Source organism: Budorcas taxicolor, chromosome 25 (genome assembly GCF_023091745.1).
Source record: "Budorcas taxicolor isolate Tak-1 chromosome 25, Takin1.1, whole genome shotgun sequence".
NCBI lineage: Eukaryota > Metazoa > Chordata > Mammalia > Artiodactyla > Bovidae > Budorcas > Budorcas taxicolor.
In genome coordinates this window covers 25,490,457-25,513,257 of record NC_068934.1, presented here as the reverse complement: position 1 = coordinate 25,513,257, position 22,801 = coordinate 25,490,457, and the positions used below count along the sequence as shown (strand labels likewise).

At 48.6% G+C, this 22,801-nt stretch overlaps 1 protein-coding gene across 1 annotated transcript in view; it reads left to right on the top strand.

Annotated features, from left to right (window-relative positions):
• NAV2 (neuron navigator 2) overlaps positions 1–22,801 on the top strand; it is a 424,695-nt gene that overhangs the window by 114,436 nt on the left and 287,458 nt on the right. The window contains exon 2 of the mRNA XM_052662508.1: positions 18,099–18,216. Coding sequence (XP_052518468.1) covers positions 18,099–18,216 — 118 coding nt within the window. The remainder of the gene's footprint in view (positions 1–18,098; positions 18,217–22,801) is intronic.

Sequence of the window (22,801 nt, the reverse complement as noted above, 5' to 3'; positions counted from 1 at the left end):
GTCTAATAGGGAATCTGAGCACAGAAGGTTTGGTGAGCTCCCAGGTCTCAGTTGCTGAACTTAGCAGAAGTGAGCCGTGCCTGAAAACCTTGTAGGGACGTTCCTCCTGAAGCCTCCGCTTATTGAAATCTGGAATCCGAGGGCTCTGCGCATGCCCAGTAGCCTTTTCAAAAACCTCTGCAAAGTTGAATGAAGGCTCATGCTTTTCCTTTGCAGGAGCAAGATCTCTGGGTAGAAACATGCAGATTTCTGTCTATCAGCCTTTTAGAAGAGATGGAAAGGCAGGCATGCTTGTGCCTCCTTTGACAAAAACAGTGTCAGGAAGAAGACAACACACCCGACGGTGCAACGCAACTAACGGTTTAGATAAAGGTTTTCAAACCCCCTCTGCAAAAGCTGAAGCATCAGGCTTCTTCCCTTGTGCTGCCCAGTTCAAGTGAGGTTTGTTCAACCCTCGGCCTTTGCCAGGCCTGAGTGAGAGGGGAGCAAGTCCCCAGGTTCGTGTGTCTGGGGCAGCAAAAGGAACTGTGATCTCTTTCCCTTGAGTGTGTCATGAAAATAGAAACACAGTCTGATTACTTTGGAGGGCAAAGTGCATGCCGTGGGGGAACAGGAGGGGGCGAAGAATGGCCGCAGGATGGGGCTGAGGGCCAGCGGGCCGCCCAGAGCGTTGGGGTAACACAAGTGGCCGCTATTCAGGAGGTGGCCTGTGTAAGAAAATCTGACCACAGCAGGAGCGTGACTTCAGCTAAAATTAACCTTCGAGGCTTCACGCGCCTCCGCAGTGCTTTGAACTAGACACCCTGGGCGGGCATAGGCCCTGGACTGCAGGGACTGTGGGCTGTGGGTCGAGCCATGCCTATAAGCATCAACTTGTGGGTTCCTGCCCGGGGCCAGAGTCGGGAGTCCTGCGACCATTATAAAGTGGTAAGGCACCTAGAGGGCCACTGGTGGGGGCCCTGGGGAGAGGTGATGAAGTCTGTTTGCATCTGGGCTTGTGTTTAGAGACAGTTCTAGTTTGTTTTTTGTGCCAGCTGGGACCAGGAGCGCTTTCATCTGCAGAACGCTTCGCTGAGCGAGCTGTCACCTTGCTGTCGTCTTGCACTTCCTGTGTCCTCACGGGGTGAGGACCCGTGGTGTATTTTTAGAGCAGGTGGGGAAGAATCTGTCTAGAAGTTGTTGATGGCCTGAAAAAGATAACAGTTGCCTAAACCAAATGGAACAGCCCCGGGGCTGGGGTTGGCGGGGGCGGCTGGGGGAGGTTGAAGATGCGAATAGGTGTGGCAGGCCTAGGTCTGTTTTCTCACTTGTGGGTCTCAGCAGGTGCAAACCAGGAGTGAGACTGACCTCTGTTAAGTGGCTGAAGAGTTATAAGGGGGTACTCAGGGGCTTCCCTGTAGAAAGGATCTGTCTGGGAAGCATTCACTCATTCTGTAAGAGTGGGAATGGCCCGGGCAGGATACCGCTGACCTCCGCCAGCCCTGGTTGGGCAACCCGGACAGGCTCTTTCAAGCCGGATGGCACTTGCCTTCTGTGACTTTCCACCGATCCTGGGGACTCCGTTTGGGAGCTTGCAACACAGAGCGAAAAGGCAAAATGTACTTCTTTTCCTTTCTGCCTCCTTCACCCTTAGACCATTAATGTGACCTTCAGGCTGATGGCCACCCTGATGCTTGTGGCCGAGGGGTTCTCTGGATAGATAATCAGACTGGTCACTTGGCTATGTTTCCCTTAGTCTGCAAATGATGGTGTAGTTTATTGTCCTCTCCTCCAACCCAGCTTTCTAGGCAACATTATGTTATAATATAGTAAGGACTTATTTTCTGGGACTGTGTTTTCCTTATTTGTTTCATGATTACCGTGTGTACCTGACCTTGGAATGCCTGATTGTAAAATGTATAAGTCCGCAACATGTTTGCTTAGATCAGCAAGTAGTCTGTACCTTCCTTTACGTGCAAGGGTATGAATGAAGTTGGCATGAACGATGGAGGAAATATCTCCCTGCGTGAAGCTATCTTCTGATGCAACTTGGAGGCCAGTTTTGGTATGAGCTGCTCTATGGAGCCTTCCAGGTATTTTTTAGCTCCTTCCGCGGCCTCCCTCCTCCGGGCGTGTTGGCTCATTAGAGGCCGAGCCCTGCTGGTACTTTGGAAACCATTGTGTCTTTTGCTTTAGAGATCTAACCACACCCAGGCCAAGCGTGATTGATGGGAGTGTCTTTGGGTTATTATTTTTATAGTGACTTTTCAGCTCCAGGACCTAGGCCCACTGCCCCAGGGAAGAGATTTCTTTTGAGGTAGGATGTTAAAAATAGACATTTCAGTAGGAGGAAGTTGTGGTATGTGGTTCTGAGCATCAGTGACACTTCTCACATGTTGCATGGGGATTTCCATCTCCTGCTGAGTCTGGCAGGACAGATGCGGAATTCGAATCCCGACTTTCTTAGGAAGAGGATCCCCTCCCCTTCCATCCTAGAACTTCTTCCCATCACAGCCAGCCCATGACCTGGCCTGGTGTTTGTTCCTGCCGAGCCACATCTCCATGGCTGGGCTGAGTGAGGACACCTGGGCCAACATGCTGGTGCTCAGCTTTGATTGGCTCAGCTCTCCCGTTCCTCATCTGTCAAGTGGGGAGAAGCAATGTGGCAGTCTCCCCTTTTCCCCAGAATTGTCGGGGGGTGGCTCAGGTTAGACTGTCTCTACAGAAGAGCTTTCTAAACTGTAAGCACCGCAGGTGGGAGGCAGTGGCTGAGCTGTAGTTAGGACTTTATTCTTCTTCTTGAGATGAATCAATTGGGGCTTTCTTCTAGGACTTTGTAGAATAAATAGTATCTTTGTGCAAATCATTCTTTTGTGCTCTGGGCCAGGTTGGCCCCTTCTTTCCTGGGGGCCAGCTTGGTATCTGGTAGTCTTCCTAGTGAAAGCCTATTATAGAAATACAAAACAGAGAAACCCCAAGACTCCCCAGGCCTGAGAGCTCTGACATCTGGGCTGGAGAGGAGCCCAGGGCACAACGACCACTTCCACTGTGGCCAAGTCTCTTGGCCATGGAGTTGCTCAGAAAGGAAGGAGACTCCTACTAAATAGAGACTGAGCGGGGCAGCGTGTCCTGGGGCGGAGCCACGCCAGCCGCTGCTGGGAACTGCCTGCCTCCAGAGACTTTTAAAGCCTTTGTCACACAACTTTCCCACAAGTGGCACCGTGCTGTCTTTGCCAGGCCTCTCTGCCCAATGGGATGCCGCTCTCTGATAGTTTTTGAGGATGCCAGACCTTCTAAGGTTCCCCTGTGAGCCCCTGGACCTTCTTTGATAAGCATTGTCATCCCTCCTTGGGTACTTGTGTGCATGGGCTCAGAGGGGCTGTACATTTTTCTCATCAATTCTTAGTATAAGTTCAGGAGACCTGGGTTGGGAAGATCCCCTGGAGGAGGGCATGGCACCCTCTCCAGTATTCTTGCCTGGAGAATCCCCATGGACAGAGGAGCCTGGCAGGCTATAGTCCACAGGGTCGCAAAAAGTCGGACACGACTGAGCGACTAAGCGCGCGCACACATGCGCTTGGTACCACTGTCTCCATTTTACTGATGAAGAAACTGAGCTTGCCTTTAAGTGACTTGCCTAGGTTTGGGTACATGCAGAGGTGCAGCCAGGATTTGCTGTCAGATCTGGCCTCACCCTCGTAACCACAGCACATCATTTTCTCCTTGTCACTAACATAAAATTCAAAAAATTCGTGGATGTTGTCTCTATCCTGTGCCAACCATAAACCTGCTTGGAAGTGAGCAAGGAGCGAGGAGACCTGGTACCCCCTTTATTTCCAGGGCCGCTCAGCTGTTGCCCTGCTCCCTTTCTCTAGGTGGAACCAGAGGAGAACCCCATCACCTTCCTTTGTCCTCGCCTCCAGTCGCAGCCCCTGATGCAAGAAAGGAGCCTGCCCCCACCTCCATGTACGGGGTCTTTTCTGGATCTGCTTTTCCCTGATGAATCAATGTGCTTTGGCTCTTGAATCTCAAGAAACCTGACCTAGGGGAAATCCTTCAACTATCATCCACTGCTCAGGTTTCCTGGGTACAGGAGCATCCTTAAATAATTACCAAGAATGCACACAGTTTGTCCTGTGGCTTGTGAGTTTTAATGAACAATGTATTGTTTATATAAGCTGCTCACCTGCAGTGATCTGATTGGCCCTGAAAAATCTTTTTTAACATTCAAAGAAACCCTCTCTCCCAAACTTGCCGTGTGATTGCCTTTCCCTGTATCCGTATCCTGACAGTAAAGCATTGATGACTCCGTTGGGAATGTAAATGTTAGCTGGGAACAGTGACTCACCAGGCCATCCCTGGCAGAGTTGCGTACCTGGGACCTCAGAAGCCTTGTGAAATGGAATGGAACACTAGTCAGGTGAGTTTTGATTGCCAGGGTCAGGCTGAGACAGGGCCAGGGCCCAGTGCCTAGGCACTGGGAGCTTTGTGAGCTGAGCCAGTTGGGACACCTTGGTGGGTGGTAAAGTCAGTGTGGGGAGCAGGAAGGGGCAGGGCAGCTTGTGGACCATAAATATTTGGGAGACCAAAGCCAGAATCCAAGAGACTGTTGTGCAGGAGAGGATGAGGCAGCCAAGAGGGCCCATCAGCCAGCATTCCTGGAGTGAGTGCCTGTCCACGAACACCCTGTTCCATGCCGCACAGGGCTACGGAGAGCTGGCCGTCCACCCACTTGGCCCTGTAGACAAAGCTCTTCACTCTTGAATACGAGTCACCTAATCGCGGCTCTCTCCTGTCCTGTCACCCACTGAGACAGAGGACTTGGCACCTCTAGGCCTCCCTAAGAAGGATTCCACTTGCCCTAGAAAGCCCTGGTAAGAATATAGATTTTTATTGAAGATTTCAAAGGGGAGAGTTTAGATCATGTACAACTTTGTCAAATGCCGCCCTGATCTCGTTTCCAGGGTTTCTTCCCTCCTCCCACCCATGCAGCTTCTCTGCTTCCCCGTCTGTCCAGCTGCAAACCTCTTCTCTCTCTCCCCCTGAATTCTTTCTTTCTGATGCTAAGCTTTTTAGCACTCACCTAAATTTGCACACTCATACCCACTATTTTACGTAACAAAAAACCCTCCACCTTCTTGTGGGGTAAAGGGGAGAAGGAAAAATAACGAATATCCCTCCCTACCTGTGTGTGCCTACTGGTGGTCAACAGTGGGCTCACGATTGAGAGGTAGCTCTTGCTGCTTTCCAAGGTCAGTCCTTTTACTGAGGCTGACCTCAGACTACCAAACATAGCATCTCTGAATTGAGTTCGCAAGTTGTTTGCAGTTGTGTCCGACTCTTTGCAGCACACCAGGCTCCCGTCTTTCATTATCTCCTGGAGTTTGCTCAAACTCATGTCCATTGAGTCGGTGATGCCGTCCAGTCATGTCATCCTCTGTTGCTGCCTTCTCTTCCTGCTCTCAATATTTCCCAGCAAGAAATGTGCATAATACTATTTTCCCTCATACAGATAGCAAGAGTACTGGAGTGGGTTGTAATAGGGATATAATAGATGTAAATCACTTTAAGCATAAACAATAGTAAAATGTAGAAAGATAAATGGAAAGTGATGAGTTTTGAGTCTGACCACCTTTAAAAATTTAATTGTTAAGTTTATATAATTTAATTTTAAAGTAAGTATAATACTATTTATGTACAGGTCAGAAAGCCTGAGTGAATCTGTGATGAGATACAGTGGATCTGTGTTAGCCTTGCAGCAGCGGTGGAGGGATGGATGGATTACAAAGGGTTGCAAGGAAGTTCTTGGGGTTGGTGGAAATGTTTGTTATCTTGATTGTAGTGGTGATTTCATGGGTCTATATAGATCAGAATGCATCAAATTGTACAGTTTAGATATATGCAGGTCATTATATGTAAATGAAATCTCAGTAAAATTAGAAAAAATTTTAAATTAAACAATTTTAGATGAGATATTTTCTTTTTTCAAGATGTTCCATTTTCTAAGTTCAGCTTTATCATACAAAAGAGTACATTTTTATTTGCTTCGTGTATATTTTATTGTGATCTCATGGCTGATTTGACTGTATATGTTTAGGTCCATACAGAGCCGTATATTTAAGTTTGGGGATAACATAAAAGGGATTTAACTTAAATTACCCTCACTTTCTTCAACTATAAATTTAAGAGTTAGATCACTGGAGGTTCTTCTGTCACTGAAATTCTGTAGTTGTGATTATGGATGAATTAATTGGTCTCTTGGGATTCAGAATAGCCTCATAAGACAGCACTGTAGCGGGATCAGGAATAGCTACTGATGGAGATCAGGAAAGGTCGCATCATTTCCTATTCATCCTTTCAGAGGATGTTTCGAGTAAATTTCAAGCTAATCTGGTAATGCAAAGTTGGACAACCAGAAAACGGTGTGGCCCAAAGGTGAAATCTCAGTCTTTGGTATCTTGTTTTTGATGCAACTGTAAATGGGATTGTTTTCTTAAATTTCTCTTTCTGATAATTCCTTTATCACTAATGGCTGGTTAACAACCAACTCACAGATTTCCTGAAAGTTTAACCAGTCAACTCTCCTGAGCTAGTGCAAGCCTGCTGTCGCATATTGTGTGTGTGTGTGTGTGTGTGTGTGTGTGTGTGTGTGTGTCTTTTTAAATAGCACTTTAATATTCATGGTCAAGTGGGTCCTGCTACTATGTTGCTGGAAGTTCTCCCAGGGAAGCCTTACTTACCAGTGCCCATTCTATACCTTGTGCTAAGACTGGTCTGAAAGATACATGAATCATCATCTTGACTTAAGGGGCTTTATGTTATAGGCAGTGAAGGGGAACAGATTCGTTCATCCATCCCCTGTTTCCATCCGCCTGTCCATCCGAACATTCACCAGTCTACCCCTTTTTCTCTTCCATCCATCCACCCATTGACCCTGCAGTAAATCAGTAAGTTCTTGTTTATTGAGCTCCTGTAGTGAGTCAGGCATTGTGCTAGAGTTTCAAAGGTGTGGAAAACTTGTTCTCTACCCTGGAGAAGACCCTGTTGGACATGTGAACGGTTATAGTAGCCATGAAGACATGTGCAGGGTGCTTTTGGAGCCAGAGAAGAGGCAACAAAGAATTTCCTGATAGGAGTGAGACAGTGAGTTGGGAATGGCTTTACAGGGATTGACACTTGACTGGGCTTGTAAGACACCAAATAAGCATTTGCCGGGTGGTGGGGAAGAGATGGCTCTGCTGGAGAGAGGATGGTGTGGGCAGAGGCACAAGGGCTGGGAGCTGGTACACAGGCATATTTAATTGTAGGTGCATTAAGAGTTCAGAGGAAGGAGAGAAGGCTGGCAGTCAGAGCTGGTTTCTAGAAAAGAGAATCCTGCTAAACGGAGGGATGTGGAAGGACACACCAGACCAGAAAACCCACGAGTGGGGACTGAAGGTTAACATGGCACAGAGCCCATGTGTGAGTGGCGTAGCAGAGGGATCTATGGGTCGGGGACATGGGGACAAGGCAGGGAAGGAAGCTAACAGTTAAATGTTCTACCTATGTGTCAGGCACTGTGCTAAGCCCTTTGCGAACATTTTCATTTAGTCCTACAATAGTCCTCATAGTAGATAATTATCCCATATTACAGATGTGGAAACTGAGGCTCAGAAAGTGGATTGCTCAAGTCACAAAGCATTGGCATACTGCCCAAATATGTGGGGTCCCTTAGATCTAACGTTTCACTTTATGCACTCAGCAGTCCTGTGAAGAGGACACTGAGACTCAGGTTAAGCAACCTGCCAGAAGTTACCTAGGACTCCAAGGTAACTGGGCCCAGTGGAGCCAAAATCCTGGGGAGCCTGTGCTTAGGGAGCTAAATGGAGGCATTCTGGCAGGACAGAGGGCGACGAGAAACAATGGTTGGCATCCCCTTACCCGCAGCCTGCAGGTGAGGGGAACTGTGAAGGCTTGGAGGACCGGAAGGAGGCTGATGTTTAGAAGGTCGTTTCATGACCAGACTGGAAGGAGGTCTGTGTTGTCACCCAGGTTGTCACCCAGGTTGTCACCAGCCCCTCAGGTATGGCCACCCTGCCAGCCAGCTCTCAAAACCTCTTGTTGAGTTTGGGAACGTTTCCTCTCCAAGAGTGTGCTTAGCAGCTCCCCCTACTGGCAGCCCCGTCTCCTCCTCCCCTCCTGCCGGGCCTGCCTGGAGGGGCCTGGTTCCCATCACAGCCATACTTTGGAGAGAAAGTGTCTCTAATCAGTCAGTAACTAATGAACACAGGAAGGGAGAGAAAATACTCCAGAAATTTCAAGTGGGCTCTGACATTTGGCTCTCTTGGAGATGCTAGACATCCTGGTCAAAAGTTACTCAGATCTTCTAAGGTTGGAGTGGTTGAGAGGGAGTACAGCGGGGGGGTTTGTTTTGAAGCCTTTGGTGATAGGTCTTCATCCTTGCCTTGTCTGACTTTCCAGGGAGGCCCTCGGGAGATCTGGGTGCACATTTGAGGTGAGAGCTGGTAGCCGTAGGACCAGGCGGGCTGGGTCAAATGGAGCATCGCCTTTTATTAGCTGTGTGACCCTGTGTACATTTCTTAGCCTTTTAGAGCCTCTGTTTTCCAGCCTGTAGAATGGGGATGATTCATTTAGTCCACAGATATTTAGTGAGTCCCTGCTGTGTGCCAGGCCCCATATTGGATGTTTTGGAAACATTCAGTGAGCAAAATAAAGGACTTCTGTTCTCCTGCCGCTGCCACTCTGGTGTGGGGAGACGTCGTATTTGACAGGTATACAACACCTGGCACTCAGCAGGTTCTCAACAGCAGCCCAGCTCCCCTTGTGCACAGGTGGTGGCGGTCAGCTAGGACATGAACGAGGAAGGACTGTGTGTCCTGTCAAAGAGTGGTGCAGAGCAGCGCTCATCCCAGGAGCACAGGGCGCAACCACGCCAGGGGCATCCCAGGCATCAAAGGTGACTCAGCCTAAGGTGTGGGGTGAGCAGGCACCTGCACCCTCCTCCCCGAGATCTCGCCAGTGCCTCCCAACACGGTCGCCAGCCTGGTGTATTTTTCTAGAGGCACAGTTTCAAAACCTCCGGAGTTGCTGTGCACGCCCACCTGTGACTGGTTGGTGTTCCCGCAAGACAATGCCACCGTTGTGTGGCTGTGGGCCCTTCCCCCGCAGCCCTGGCTCACTGCAGGCTGGAGGAACTGGGCGAGCTTACTCCTGAACGTTTCCCGTCTGGATACAGCCCAGCGGTGGTAACCCCTGTTGTACTGGCCTTCTTATTTTTGTGATAGTGACCCTGCTATGATGTTGGCTTTGTGCTTTGGTGACGTGGGAAAGTGTCAGCCCCCCCCCCCACCTTGGGTCCATTAGGCGTGAGTGACAAGCGGCCAGCTCTGTTCCCAGGGGCAGGAGGCAGGGACCCTGAGGTAGCTGTTGTGCAACGAGCCTTGCTGTCTCTGCCTGCTTTTTCCATGCAGCCATGACACTCACCCGTCTGTGGCCAGCGGTTCCCGCGTGGGCCTCTGAGGGAAGCCAGAATCTCTGCTTTCAAAGGCTGCCCTCTTGTGTGTGAAATCCGGAGAGTCGTTTCCCCTCTCAGCCTCTGTTTTCTCATCAGTAAAATGGGGGGAACGATACCTGCCTCACAATGAGTAGGGAACGAAAGGAATCCATTGCTGGGCAAGTGCTCACAGTGCATGGCATCGTCCTCATGGTAGTACTAACTGGTGCCAACATGCTGTGTGCCCTTGCTATGCGCTGGGCATTATTAGATGTCCTCTTTGCAGTCTCACAAGAACCTGAATAGGGAATTGATCCATTTTACAGATGAGGAAATGAAGGCCCAGATATAGTGTAAGGAACTTGCCCGTGATAACTCTTGCAGCAAGTGGTTGAGGCATGTCTGAAACATAAGCAGTCTGACTCTAGAAGGCACTCTCCACTGCAGAATTTGGCTGATGGTAGTTAGCATCTTACATAAGAGCGAGATCTAGCATAGGCAGCTGCTCCGGCAGGGTTTGCTCAACGCACTGTGGCATGTGTGTGGCTCTGAGCACCTTATGTTGACTTGATATCATTAGGGGCAAGGTAGAAAGAAAGGTGTTGTGGAGGTGGGGGAGGGGAGGGGTGGAAATTCAAGTTAGTGATAAGCCCTGCCCCTCCTCTACTTACCTGCTGTGTGTGTGTTGACATGTGTGTGTATCCCTTTGGAACAAGAGTCTACCTGTGGGCTGGTGTCAGGGTGCATCTGGTTATGCAGACAAGTAGGTTAGAGATCTCTTTAAGAAAATTGAAGATATCAAGGGAACATCTCAGGCAAGGATGGGCACGATAAAAGACAGAAACAGTAAGGACCTAAGAGAAGCAAAAAGATGAAGACGCGGTAGCAAGAATACACAGAAGAACTATACAAGAAAGGTCTTCAAGAGCCAGATAACCACTATGGTATGATCACTCACCTAGAGCCAGACAGACATCCTGGAGTGTGAAGTCAAGTGAGCCTTAGGGAGCATGCATCACGACAAAGCTAGTGGAGGTGACAGAATTCCAGAGGAGCTATTTAAAATCCTTAAAAAATGATGCTGTTAAAGTGTTGCACTCAGTATGTCAGCAAATTTGGAAAACTCAGCAGGGGCCAGAGATTACTGCCAGTTAGAAGGGGAGAAAACCAGCAATGGGCACCTTCCTCAGCCTGCTGCTGTCTCTGGGTCCAGACAGGGATATGTACTCCTTGGTATAAACAAGTTTCTGTGAATCAGGTTCCAAAATGTATGTTGAGCGTGGGGACTGGCAGTACCATTCGGCACATGCTCGGGTTGGAGATACAGACCCTGGTCACATCTTGGTACTCCAGGAGCCCAGCTTGCTAGCAATCTCACTGTCTAGAAAGCAGCTAAGAGCCAAGAGGCCTTCCCTTATGACCTTCAGAGCATCAGAGGGGTACCACGAAAGCCTGCACACTTAGAAGTATTCTCCTCAGTGGAAAAGTCCCATCAGGGACCTGGCTTGAATGGTATTTTTACTCTATACCCAATTATTAAAAGACTCTGGGGTCTTAAAGACAGTCCAGCCTTAAGGGCATCCTTGAATGCATCAAAATGCTATTCATAGTGATATCCATGGGTCATCAAGAAAACATGGAATTGGGTTAATTTTAAAAGCACGAATCATGATAATCTTGGGAAAGAGTCCCAGTGACGTAGTTAAAAATGGTGGCTTTCAAAAGAGGAAGCTCTCAGCAATTTAGAATGACATATTCCCCCTGAAACTTACATTAATTTGAATATGAATGCATGCGTGTGTGCATGCTAAGTTGCTTCAGTCGTGTCCAACTCTTTGCAACCCCATGGACCATAGCCCATCAGGCTCCTCTCTCCATGGGATTCCCCAGTCAAGAATATTGGAGTGGGTAGCCATTCCCTTCTCCATAAATAACCACTATTTATCCAGTGTTGTGCTCCAGACACTGTGTTAACCACTGACATACATGCTCTCATTGTGTCTGTAAGGCAAACCTGCATATCACCACCATGTAAGTGAGGGCCCCCCTGACTCACCATGGGCCGTCTGGCTGGATGGCAAAGATGTGGATGGAAGGGACATTGCTCTCCAGGGTGAGTATGTAGTAAGAATCAAAGACACCAAGCAGAACTAGATTCTTCCTTTTAGAAAACAGGGAGCAGCCCCAGTGTTTGGGCTCAGCCCCTGCTGTACTCTGTGGCCTTGAGCAAAAGATCGGCTGCTCTGGGCTCCTGTCTTTTTCCAGTGTTTAGGGCTGGGGCATCATTCACCCATTTGAATGTTTATTTCAAGGGAGTGATTTTGATCAAGGCAGGGTCTACCTTAAGAGAGGATATCTTAGACTCTGATGGGGAGAGCGGGAACATGGGAAAAAGCCACCAGCTAATAACTTCAGGCCCCTCACTTCACCCCAGGTGGTTGAAATGATCTGTGGACCTGTGACCACACCTGTGGGGTAGGTGCCAGGCTTCTTGCTAGATGCCAGGGATGCAGAAGTGAATGTGTTAACTAGCTTTGTCCTTAATAACAAATGGTGTATTTTGATTTTCTTAAAACTGTGACTGATTGAATAATCGTTCTTTGTGTATTCAGGTGCTGGGTGGACACTGTACTATTGTTGCAATGTCATTTTTGTACTTCTGGACAATCAGAACTAAGTCATTTTAACCACACACTGCACAGTCATGGAAGCGATATGATGTTGACGATATCCCTGAAGTCTACAGTGAGACCTTGAATGGAGGCCAGACAATAGGTTCTCTTTACAACTGATTGGCTGGAAACCACCTCAGATGCTATTAATAAATGACTAGTGTATCTTGAATCTCTACTCTGGCATTTCCTGCTAAGAGATTCATTTGCACCCTTTTCCTCTTGTAACCACTGTGCTAATTCTCTCTGTTGCCTTTTGGATCCATCAGGCAGCCCAACATGTTGGTCTGGACTTAAGGGTTGTTAGGGTAACGACTTTAGGTGCAGTTATTTTATAGATTTTGGGGAGGTTTCTTCCTTCCAATGCTACCATCCCCCTTCACTGGAGAGCTAAGTGCAGTATAAACTTGGCACCTTCCCCATTGGTTTAACAACAGTGCAATTTTTTATCAGTTTTCTTGTTACAACTAATAATCGGGTTCTTTACTTCACTTGATCTGTCAAGACTTTCCCTCTTTGATTTCAGCCTGTTTGATATGAAATGAGGTGGAGTTGTAAGCAAACAAATGACACGCTCCTTGAAATCCTGTCAAGGCTCATAAAGTGAATCAAAACGAATTCGCTCTCAGCTGTCATTGTCTTCCTTCCCCTTTTTTCTTTTCGAGCTTTGACAGAACTCCTTTCCCTCGCCGAGTGCTTCCGGAGCACTGATGAGGTCTCCCGCCAGAGCCGGTGGGGAGAGTGGTGAACTCAGTGAGACGAGTCCGAGTGGGAAAGACTCCTGTGGATACTAGTGGGAAAAGGTTCTGAAGCCTGTTCCTCTAGAATTTTTACTCTGGAATGATGTGATACTTTGGAGTGGGGTGTGGCGATGATGGTTTTACTCTTCCCCAAAACTGTGTGGTTCTTTGTCTTGCCCATTTCTACTGAAAGTTCACCCATCAGGGAAGAGTGGGCTCCAGGGGCCCAGCTGGGGCAGCAGCAGTTCTAAGTTTCTGGAACCCTGGGGAAGGAGAGGTTCTGGAGAGGTTGATTCTGGATGCCTGAGGCTCAGAGAGGGTGCCCTGCCTGATGTAGCCCTTGCTTAAGATCTTTCAAACACACTCTGTTCCATTTTTTGTTGAGTTTCTGAACCTGATGAAGTCCTTAATGACGAAGGATGTGGTGAGCTTATTTTCCAAAGGTACTTCTAGGAAGAATGGTAGTTATCGCATGGGCTACTGAAACAGTAATAGAGGGGGAGGGCCCTGACCTGTGTCAGTGCTTAGGATGACCCATGAAAACTGTATTTCTTAAAATAAATCTAGGCATGTTCCTGTGACTCATTTCTTCAGAAAGTTGAGAGCTAGGGAGAGGAAACTCCAGATAAATTAATGATTCTTGTTTGGGTCCTGATTAGTGAGCTTGCGTTATGGAGTGATTTATTTTCTCTATTCTTTCCTCTCTCCAATCAGTAAAGAGACTTGAGATCCTGGTTTGAGTATTTGCTGAGAGCTCACATTAAGTCACCAGTGTAATCAGTTTCTCAAGGATTTGCCCTTTTGCTCTCTGTTCAGCCCAACTCCACAACCACTTACCAAACCCCTCCTGTGCCCCCTTCTTGAGAGGCACGTCTGGGCCCAAAGACGGGCAGGACACCATCTTTGCCCCCAGTCTGTGAGTGGGGGTGAGGTGATGGTGCCAGCATACAGGTTCCCTGCTTTGTATGCAGCTCAGGATGCAATTGGGAAATCAATAGTGAACTTCATGGAGGACCAGCATAGGAATGGAGTTCTGCTGTGTGGTCCCAGTGGAGGCCCTCAGGTGGGTGAGGTGGCAGGAGTTCAGCGATGGGGGAAGTGTGAGGTCCAATTTTCCTGGGGCAATAATAATCGTAATTATTCCTGAGCACTTGCTCAATGTAGGCACATTACATCATTCAGTCCCTATGACACAGACTGGCTACTTTTTTCTGTAAAGAATCGGACAGTAAATATTTGAGGATTTGTGGGCCAAAAGTCTGTATCACAATTATTCAGCTGTGCCATTGTGGTGTGAAAGCAGCTACAGATGGCAAATGGATGTGGCTGGGTTCCCATAGAGTTTTGTTCACGGAAGCAGGTGGCCCATTGGGTTTGGCCTGTGTACAGTTGGCCAGTCCCTGCCTAATTGTGTATTTTGTATGATCCCCATTTTATGGAGGATAAAACTGAGGTATGGAGAGGTGAATAGGCATTCACTTGCCAAGGCCAGCTTGACTTGGTCAGTGCCCAAGCCCATGCTCTTAACTTTCACACACACCACCTCCCCTGCAAGGTTGGACACTGGCTGGGGAAGAGTGGGTGGATGCGAAGACTGCCTTGAGCCACAGTGTGAACAGTCTGCCTTTAGTCCAGTGGGGAGACTTTCGGAGCAGGTGACAGGATTAGAGGTACGCTGTTGGAACATACAGTTCGCAGTGGTGTGTAGGTGGATTCAAGTGGGGAGAAGAGCTCTTGTTTTAAACAGCTTTGAGTAGAGAAGGTCACGTCTCTGGCAGAGCCATTGCTGACCTCTGTAGAATTAAGTTCTCCCTGGCATACCAGGTACCTGTGTGGCCTCGCCAGGACTCTGTACCGTGTGTGTAAGTGCCCCTGGACTTGCTGAAAGAAGCTTGCTTAGCCTTGGTTTCCTGCTCATCTGCGCACACACATGGAGGGCTGGCTTTAGAGAAGGTATGTCTATTTAAAAATACCCTTAATCACCTAAGAAGGGAATAAGCAGAGGTACCTGGGTTGCTTCCCACTCAGCGGTGTTCTTGCCTGTGGCCTGTTCTCACCTCAGCTGGCGGTTGTGGGGCAGATGGCTTTAAGCTTTGGGATGTTCTCTTGGTCTCTGGCAGCTCACTCCAGTATTCTTGCCTGGAGAATCCCAGGGACAGAGGAGCCTGGTGGGCTGCCGTCTGTGGGGTCGCACAGCGTCGGACACAGCTGAAGCGACTTAGCCCCAGCAGCTTGGTCCCTCAGACCCTCAGCTGGTAGGATCCCTCCAGGGCCTGAGACATCCCTGGGGGTATATCTCCTACTTAGGGATGGATGCCTCACTCTCCATACCAGCCTGGCCGGTTTCTGGCCTGCTTGTCTTTTACCATCTACCCTGGTTTGTGATTGCAGAGAGAGTGCTCCAGACTCTTGAAATTGTACCTTGTGACAAAAGAGAAGGGGAGTGAGGCCTTGAGTCATTTTGTCCTGGAGGTTCAGGGCAGAGGCTGTGGCTGGTTTTGTTCTGGCCCGTTTTATAATGCTGGGAGTCACCTTTCTCGTTATTCCTTTTATTTACTGGACACTTAGCAAGTCTCAGATTCTGTGTTCTTTATGTATATGGACTTGTTTCACCCTCATAATCACCTGATGATGTGTAGGTGTTGTTATTTCCCTCGTGAGCACAGCCAGGCCAAAGGTCACAGATGTACTAGGCCTCCTGGCAGCTAATGTTTAAAGCTGTCTGCTCATGCCTCCTCATAACCACCCACTACCTCTGCTTCCCGAGCCCCATGTGGGTCAGGCCAGGGGCTTCCACGTGGCACTTCACTGAATTCTTCACAACTACCTTCTGAAGTAGGACTGGCTGTGCCCATTTTACAGCTGGATAAACTGAGGCCCAGGACAGTCCAGTGACTTGGTTAAGAAAAGTCACGTGACAGCAAGGGATTGATTTGGAGCTTTTATCTATGTAAACAATTCTTTCAGCGTGAACATAACTGAATAGAAGAATAAGTCTCGTCAGTAGGAGGGTGTCATGGAGGGGGTGAGTGATTTGAATAATTTATACTCATATTCAGAGAAGCAGTGTTGAGCACATCTAAAGGATTCTAGAGCCAGTCAGCCTGGGTTCAAATCCTGGCCTCTGCCACTTCTGGTGACCTTGGGTAAGCTCCTTTACCTCCCTGCACTTCAAGTTTCTCTCCTGAAGCATAGACGCAGTACTAGCATCTACCTCACAGAATGAGGAGGCAATGAGTTAATGTGTGTTAAGTATTTGTACTGGTGTGGGGCATGTATTAGGCTCCGTGTTAGTTGTTACTCAGCTCCTACTCTGTATAAGCCACTATTTTAAAAAAATATGTTGTATCAGTCCTCATAAAAACTGACAAGTACACAGTATCGATCCCATATTGCAGATAGGAAAACCTCGGCTCAGAGAGTTAAGGTGCTCAGCTAAGGTCAGACACCCATTCCTCCACACCTACCTACTGGGAAGTTCTAACGTGCCTCGTGCTATTGTAGGTCCTTGGGCTACAGCATTGAACGAAACAACCGCAACACGCCCCCCGCCCCCGCCCCCCGCCCCGGGGAGACTCTAGAGTTGGGGCTTGAACCCTGGTCTTTCTCTTTCCTTTTGAATGTTTTTCCCCTTCCCTCTCTCCCTCTTAACAGTTTGATCCAGGGATCACTGACCTTTCAGACTGGCCATTGTAGTGACCAAGATGGCACTCCGCTTCCTTAGGTTTCTCAGTGCTTGTGAAATTGAAAAATGATCTTGCTGTACTAAATTTTTGATCTGACAATGTGGGAGTCTTGAGGGAAGAAAGTAACAGACAGGAGTTTTCTGTTCCCAGCACTTGATGAAGTAGACAGGGCACGTCCGCCTTGCCCACCCTTGAGATGAGCCCTCCTTCACTGTCGCAGCTGGAGTAGTCAGAGGTGCCCCTCCCTGGAAGGGCCCTGCTTTGTAAGTCCAGGCACTGGCCCTTGAGCCCACATTTTGGGAGTTTTGAAGGGCAGCACCCCACTGTGTGAGATTCCCCTGATGAGTACAGTGTTGGGAAGAGCAGGACGGAGGGAGGGCTGGGGCTGGGGTAGGTCTTCCGCTGCTCTGAGTCCCTCGAGATCTCAGAGCAGGCCGGCTGATGGAGGTGCAACGATGGGTTTCATCGCTGCGGTGGAAACCTCACATGGGTTAGTGCATGAACTGCAGCCGCTGACATGGCCCAGCTGAGAGGGGACACTTCTCTTAATGAGCAGCCATATGGTCATATCCCTCCTGGGGGAAAAGAAGAAAAGGTTCTGATAAACACCTTGATGTTCCCCAACAAATTCACAAGTCCCCATAGGAAACTTAGCGCGCAAAACTGATGAGGAGGTTTTCAGTTTTATTTTCAGTTTGTGTCACTGTGGGAGAAAGTTTTCAGGTGAGAGTCTTCCTGGTTCGTCGGCCTGTTGGAAGAAAATACTCTTTGTGCCGGTGGCTCTGTGACTGGGAGGGGCGGGTCTGTGTCCCCCAGAAGGGTCTGCTTTTCTGATCCCGTGGCGGCCCAGCCTCTGCCTTCCGGGTGCTGTGCTCACCAATGCTGTGTTTAAATGTGTTGGAATTTGCTGGGGGATGTGTTGTTGCCGTTCACAGAATCCCAACAGTGAAAATGATGCTGGGCTTTTAAATGAAGCTGATTAAATTTGAGATGATTGTGAGGCCATTAATAACTCCACTCACACAAGAGTAATTGAAGGGCTCTGTGTTTTGGTACTTGGCTCCCTTACAAGGGACCCAGGCTCCTGAGAACTCCTTTCCCTGAAATGGCCCATGAAAAGATTGCCTGTTGGGTGGTAACCTCCCCATACGTTTTCTCAATAAAGAGAAAAAGATGGGAAGGGGCCGGGTTGGGCGGTGGGGTGGGGGAGACCGCGCCTGCATTTAGAGCCTCAGCCTCTCAGAGCCGTCTGGTACAGACTGCTTAGTTCCGTGTCCCCTGTCCCATTCAGACCCCTGCGCGTTTTGAGGCTTTCTTTAGCTTTCTCCTGAGCCTTTGACGGCAGATCTCTCAATAGGTGAAAGCGCGGCTCTGGCCAGCTGAATGCCCCACGGGCACAATGCGCTGCATGTTAATGGTGAGGGCTGGCCCCAGACAGCTCGCCGGCGGGACAGTGGCTCCTACGCTGGCCCCGCAGCTGCTCGGATCTGACGGGGTTCCTAAAGTTGCCGCGTGTGCTTTCTTGCAGATCTACACGGATTGGGCCAATCACTATCTAGCCAAATCAGGCCACAGGCGTCTCATTAAGGATCTCCAGCAAGACGTGACGGACGGTGTCCTCCTAGCCCAGATTATCCAGGTCGTAGGTAAGAGCAGATCTGACCTCAAGGGGATGGGGTTGAGGGGGGTTGGGTGGATGAGTTACCGTGGAGACCAGTCCAACAGGGGTCGAGTCTGGCAAGTGGGGATGGAACCCTGACATCATCTAAAAAAGCAGTGTTTGTGTCCCATGTGTTGACAGTTTATTTGACTCTGTTTTGTGTGGGAGGAGGCTGGGTACCAGCTCGTTTTGCCTGATAAGATCACCTACAGGGCAGTCTCATCTTGATTCCTCCAGAAAGAGACTGGTCGTGGCTGGGGGGAAGTGCTTGTGGTTTATAGAGGGGCTGTCTGTCCCCCTTCCCTCCTATCATCTTTCTGGCTCTCTTATTGCCCCCTCGATGATGTGCTTTTTTGTGGATTATTCTGGAAATATTTCCATAAAAAGAAAAGGTAACATGAGGCTGGTTCTTCCTTGTGAACTTTTATTGGGTCTGAGAAATCAAAGGCTCAGTCTCTGCAGAGGTCTGGTTCTGGTTTTAATACTGGGGGAAGGGAATTGGAGCAGCGGGATTTTTAATGCCTTGGCGGTGTGCTGGAGGAGAAGAGTTATTCTGGGCAGGCACGTGGGTGGAGGCTGTGCACAGCTTTGCCTTGGGTCTTCAGGGAAGCACCCCAGTGGTCCTGCCTGAGAACTTGGAGCAGACCGTGGAGGCGGGAGGTCAATTAGATGGCATTAGGCTGATTGTTGTCGCTGGCAGCCTCCGCAGCCAACTCATGCCAAGGGAGAAGAAAGAAAAAAAAAGAAGCCCCAGCCCCTCGGGCGTGTTGTTATGGAAAAGTTGCTTATCCTTCAAGTATGACAGGCAGCCGTGTATAGTTGCAGCTCTGCTCACATCTGTGGTCGCACCTAAAAATACAGGCAAGTAGGCCTAAGGTGAGACTTTCAGAGTGCTATTTAGAGAGAAAGATGCTTCCTTACTGTCCTGAGATTGACTGAAGACCAACTTCCATTGGTCCTTCTTTTTCTCTCCTTCCCTGTATTAGTTTGCTGTTGCTGTATAACAGATTGTCACAAACTTAATGACGTAAAAGAACGTCTGTTCACTACCTCACAATTTCTGTGCATCAGGGGTGCACACACGGCTTAGCTGGGTGACTCTGCAAGGCCAGAATCAAGGTGCTGGCCAGGGTGAAGTTTTCATCTGGAGTTGGCTAGGTAGGAGGGTCAAGCTTGCTCAGATTGTTGAGGCCACCCCATCTCCTAGAAGACCCGCTCAGTTCTTTGAGACATGGACTTTGCTACCTGTTTTCCCATCTTTAAAATGGACACACAGAATTCCCTTGTGGTCCAGTGGTTCGGACTCTGTGATTCCACTGCAGGGAGCAGGGGTGCAATCCCTGGTTGGGGAACTAAGATCCCGCATACTACATGGTGCGGCCAAAGGGAAAAAAAGGATTTTAAAAAAGCAATTAAAACAAATGGAATAAAATAGGCACAGCCATGCCTGCTTTTGGACTTCGCTGATAGCTCAGTTGGTAAAGAATCTGGAGACCCCGGTTCAATTCCTGGGTCGGGAAGATCCCCTGGAGAAGGGATAGGCTACCCACTCTAGTATTCTTGGGCTTCCCTTATGGCTCAGCTGGTAAAGAATCTGCCTGCACTGTGGGAGACCTCGGTTTGATCCATGGGTTGGGAAGATCCCCTGAAGAAGGGAAAGACTACCCACTCCCGTATTCTGGCCTGGAGAATTCCATGGACTGTATAGTCCATGAGGTTGCACAGAGTCGGACATGACTGGGTGACTTTCACTTTCATGCCTGCTTCGTCTGATCTTGTGGCAATCTTGTGAAGTGGAAAGTAGGCATCAGATGTGAAACGTCTTGGATACTGTGAAGTGTTTCTGGATAGGACTTGGTAGCCACTGCCTTGAAAGATGTGTGTAGAAAGATGAAGAGGCCTTGGAATCGATGTCAGAGTGTGTCATGATACATCAGTTACGTCTGTCGGGGCCCAGAGTTGGTGAATGTGTATGGCAAACTTACTAAGCATAGCACTATAGAAATGTAAGCTAGCACAGTTTTCATCATCGCCCAGGAGGATGCTTCCCTGAATCTATTCTGATGAGATGAACTCCCAAGACAGTGATCTCTCTGAGCCTGAGCTACTAGACTGTGATTTCAAAGGCTCAAGTTAGTACCACCGATTCCCAGAATTGGAGTCCTAGAGACTCCACCTTGTGCTGAACAGAAGTCCAGTGATTACAGTTGCTCTTTGGCTGGAGACCTCCTACTCATTCTTGAAAAAAGTCAGTTTCCCTCTGATCCCCTACCTAGCTCTCTCCCAGGCAGAGCTGGAGGGGACCCTCCTCTGTCATCCCACTGACTGCTGTATTAGGCCTGGCTCTCCATGGGTGTGGCTCTGAGTCATCTTCCTTTCTGGGGCTCACAGCATTGAGTGTGGTGTCTGGTGTGCAGTGATGTTCACAAGAAGTTGAGTTGATTAGTTGAGGGATGAGAGTGTCGCTCACTGCAGCCATGGCTTCCCTCAGCCTGCGTTGGGTTGTTTTCCCACAGGCAGACCGAATGTTTCCCCTTCTCAGTGTGTAGTATTCTCCTGAGTATTCCTCTCACCTGTTTGTCACCCTCCTCCTTTCCAGGATGGGCTGCACTCTAAGGTTTGGAAAGGACCTTTTAAGAGCCTCAACCTGATGTATGAATTGCTTCTAGGAAAAGTAGTCAGCAGACTCTATTAAATGCTCCCTAGGATGGGCAACTAACTACCTCCACAGCTAGTTCTAACGATGGGGAGAGTTAGAGTCTTTTAAAAGCTCTTCTTTCATTAAGTCAAAATCTGCCCCCTGGATGGTAGTATCTCCCTGCAAGTACTAGTTCTGCACTCCAGGGCTACAAAGAGCGAGCTGATCTGAGACGACTAGAGCATCAATATAACTGAGGGCCACTGTGGATTATACCCATGGAATAAAGTAGGAGTACACAGATCTATGTGCTGCTAAATAAAGAAATGGATGATATATCAGTGGAAGAGAAGGGAGGACTCAACAGGAGAAGGCTGGCTGATGAATGGAGGAGTTGCAGCTGTGAGGGTGAACAGTAGTTAAGGCAAGAATCACCAGTGGGAGCTGAAATCAAGGGGAGAGCTTTGATGGAGAGCAGCCGTGTGCGTGGTCTCAAATGGGCTCTTCACTGCTGGTGTATTAGTTGCAAAGGGAAATAGAGTTACCACATGGAAGAATCAGGTGTCATGACCAGGTGACCAGACTACATCCCTGATGAGAAGCAGCTGGGTGTCATGTGCTTCCTGATAGGATACCGCAGAAAAATTGCAACATCACTTCACATTGTATTGCACTCAGGGGTTAGAAAGCCTGAAACCCATCAGGAGGACTCTCAGATAAACCCAAATTCTGGAACATTCTATTGAAAAAAACAAAAAACAAAAAATGCCTGAATTGTTCCAAAATGTCAGTGCTGTGAAAGACAAAAAAATATAGCTGAGAAATCGTTTAAGAAGAAACGACACTAAAGAGACCTGACAGCTAAACGTACTGCATGACGCTGGACTGGATCCCATTCCGGGGGATAAAACGCAATAAAGGACATTTTTGAGTCAATTGACTAAACTGGAATATTGGAATTAGAGCAATGTTAAATTTTCTGAAACTTAGAATCGTACCGTGAAAAAGTATCCTCGTCCTTTGGAAGTACGCACCAAGAATAAGGGACATGGCCCTTGGAGGCCACACTAGGGCTTCCCAGGTGTGTGTGCCAGCCGCTTCAGTAGTGTGTGACTCTCTGTGACCCCATGGACTGCAGCCCGCCAGGCTCCTCTGTCCATGGAGTTCTCCAGGCAAGAAAACTGGAGTGGGTAGCCATCCCCTTCTCCAGGGGATCTTTCCAACTTCTGCCTTGCAGGCAGGTTCTTTACTGTCTGGGCCACCAGGCTTCCCAGGCGGCTCAGTGATAAAGAGTCTGCCTGCCAGTGCAGGAGACACAAGGTTCACGGGTTTGGTCCCTGGGAAGATCTCCTGGAGTAGGAAATGGCAATCCACTCCAGTTTTCTTGCCTGGAAAATTCCACGGACAGAGGAGCTTGGTGAGCTTCAGTCCACAGGGTTGCAAAGGAGTCAGACACAACTGAGCCTACACTAACATGATTCAGGAAAAATAATGTCTACCTGTAGAGAGAAGGAGGGTGTGAGAGAGGAAGGGAGAAAAAGAGAATGGAGGATGTTGTATGGAAATTCTCTGTACTGTTCCTGTAACTTTTCTGAAGGTTTGAAGTTATTTTAAAATAATTGAAAAGAACTCATCTAAATGAAGGTCCGTCAAAACTTGGAGGCAGAGAGATTGTCCTTTTAAGTCACAACCTCTTCCTAGATCTAGGAGGGAGGAAGATTGTACATAATGATAAAGGGCTCATGTGCTGTGAGGCCTGACCCATGATTAGGGAAAGGAGACGCTGGGTTAGCAAGGAGGGAATCAAGGAACATTTCATCAAGGAATTTATCTATAAGCCAAGACCTCAAACTGGGAGTTAGCTGGGTGAAGTGGTCAGGGAGGGCTTTCCTGGTAGAGGGAATAGTGTGCGGAGATGCTGGAGGGTAGAGAC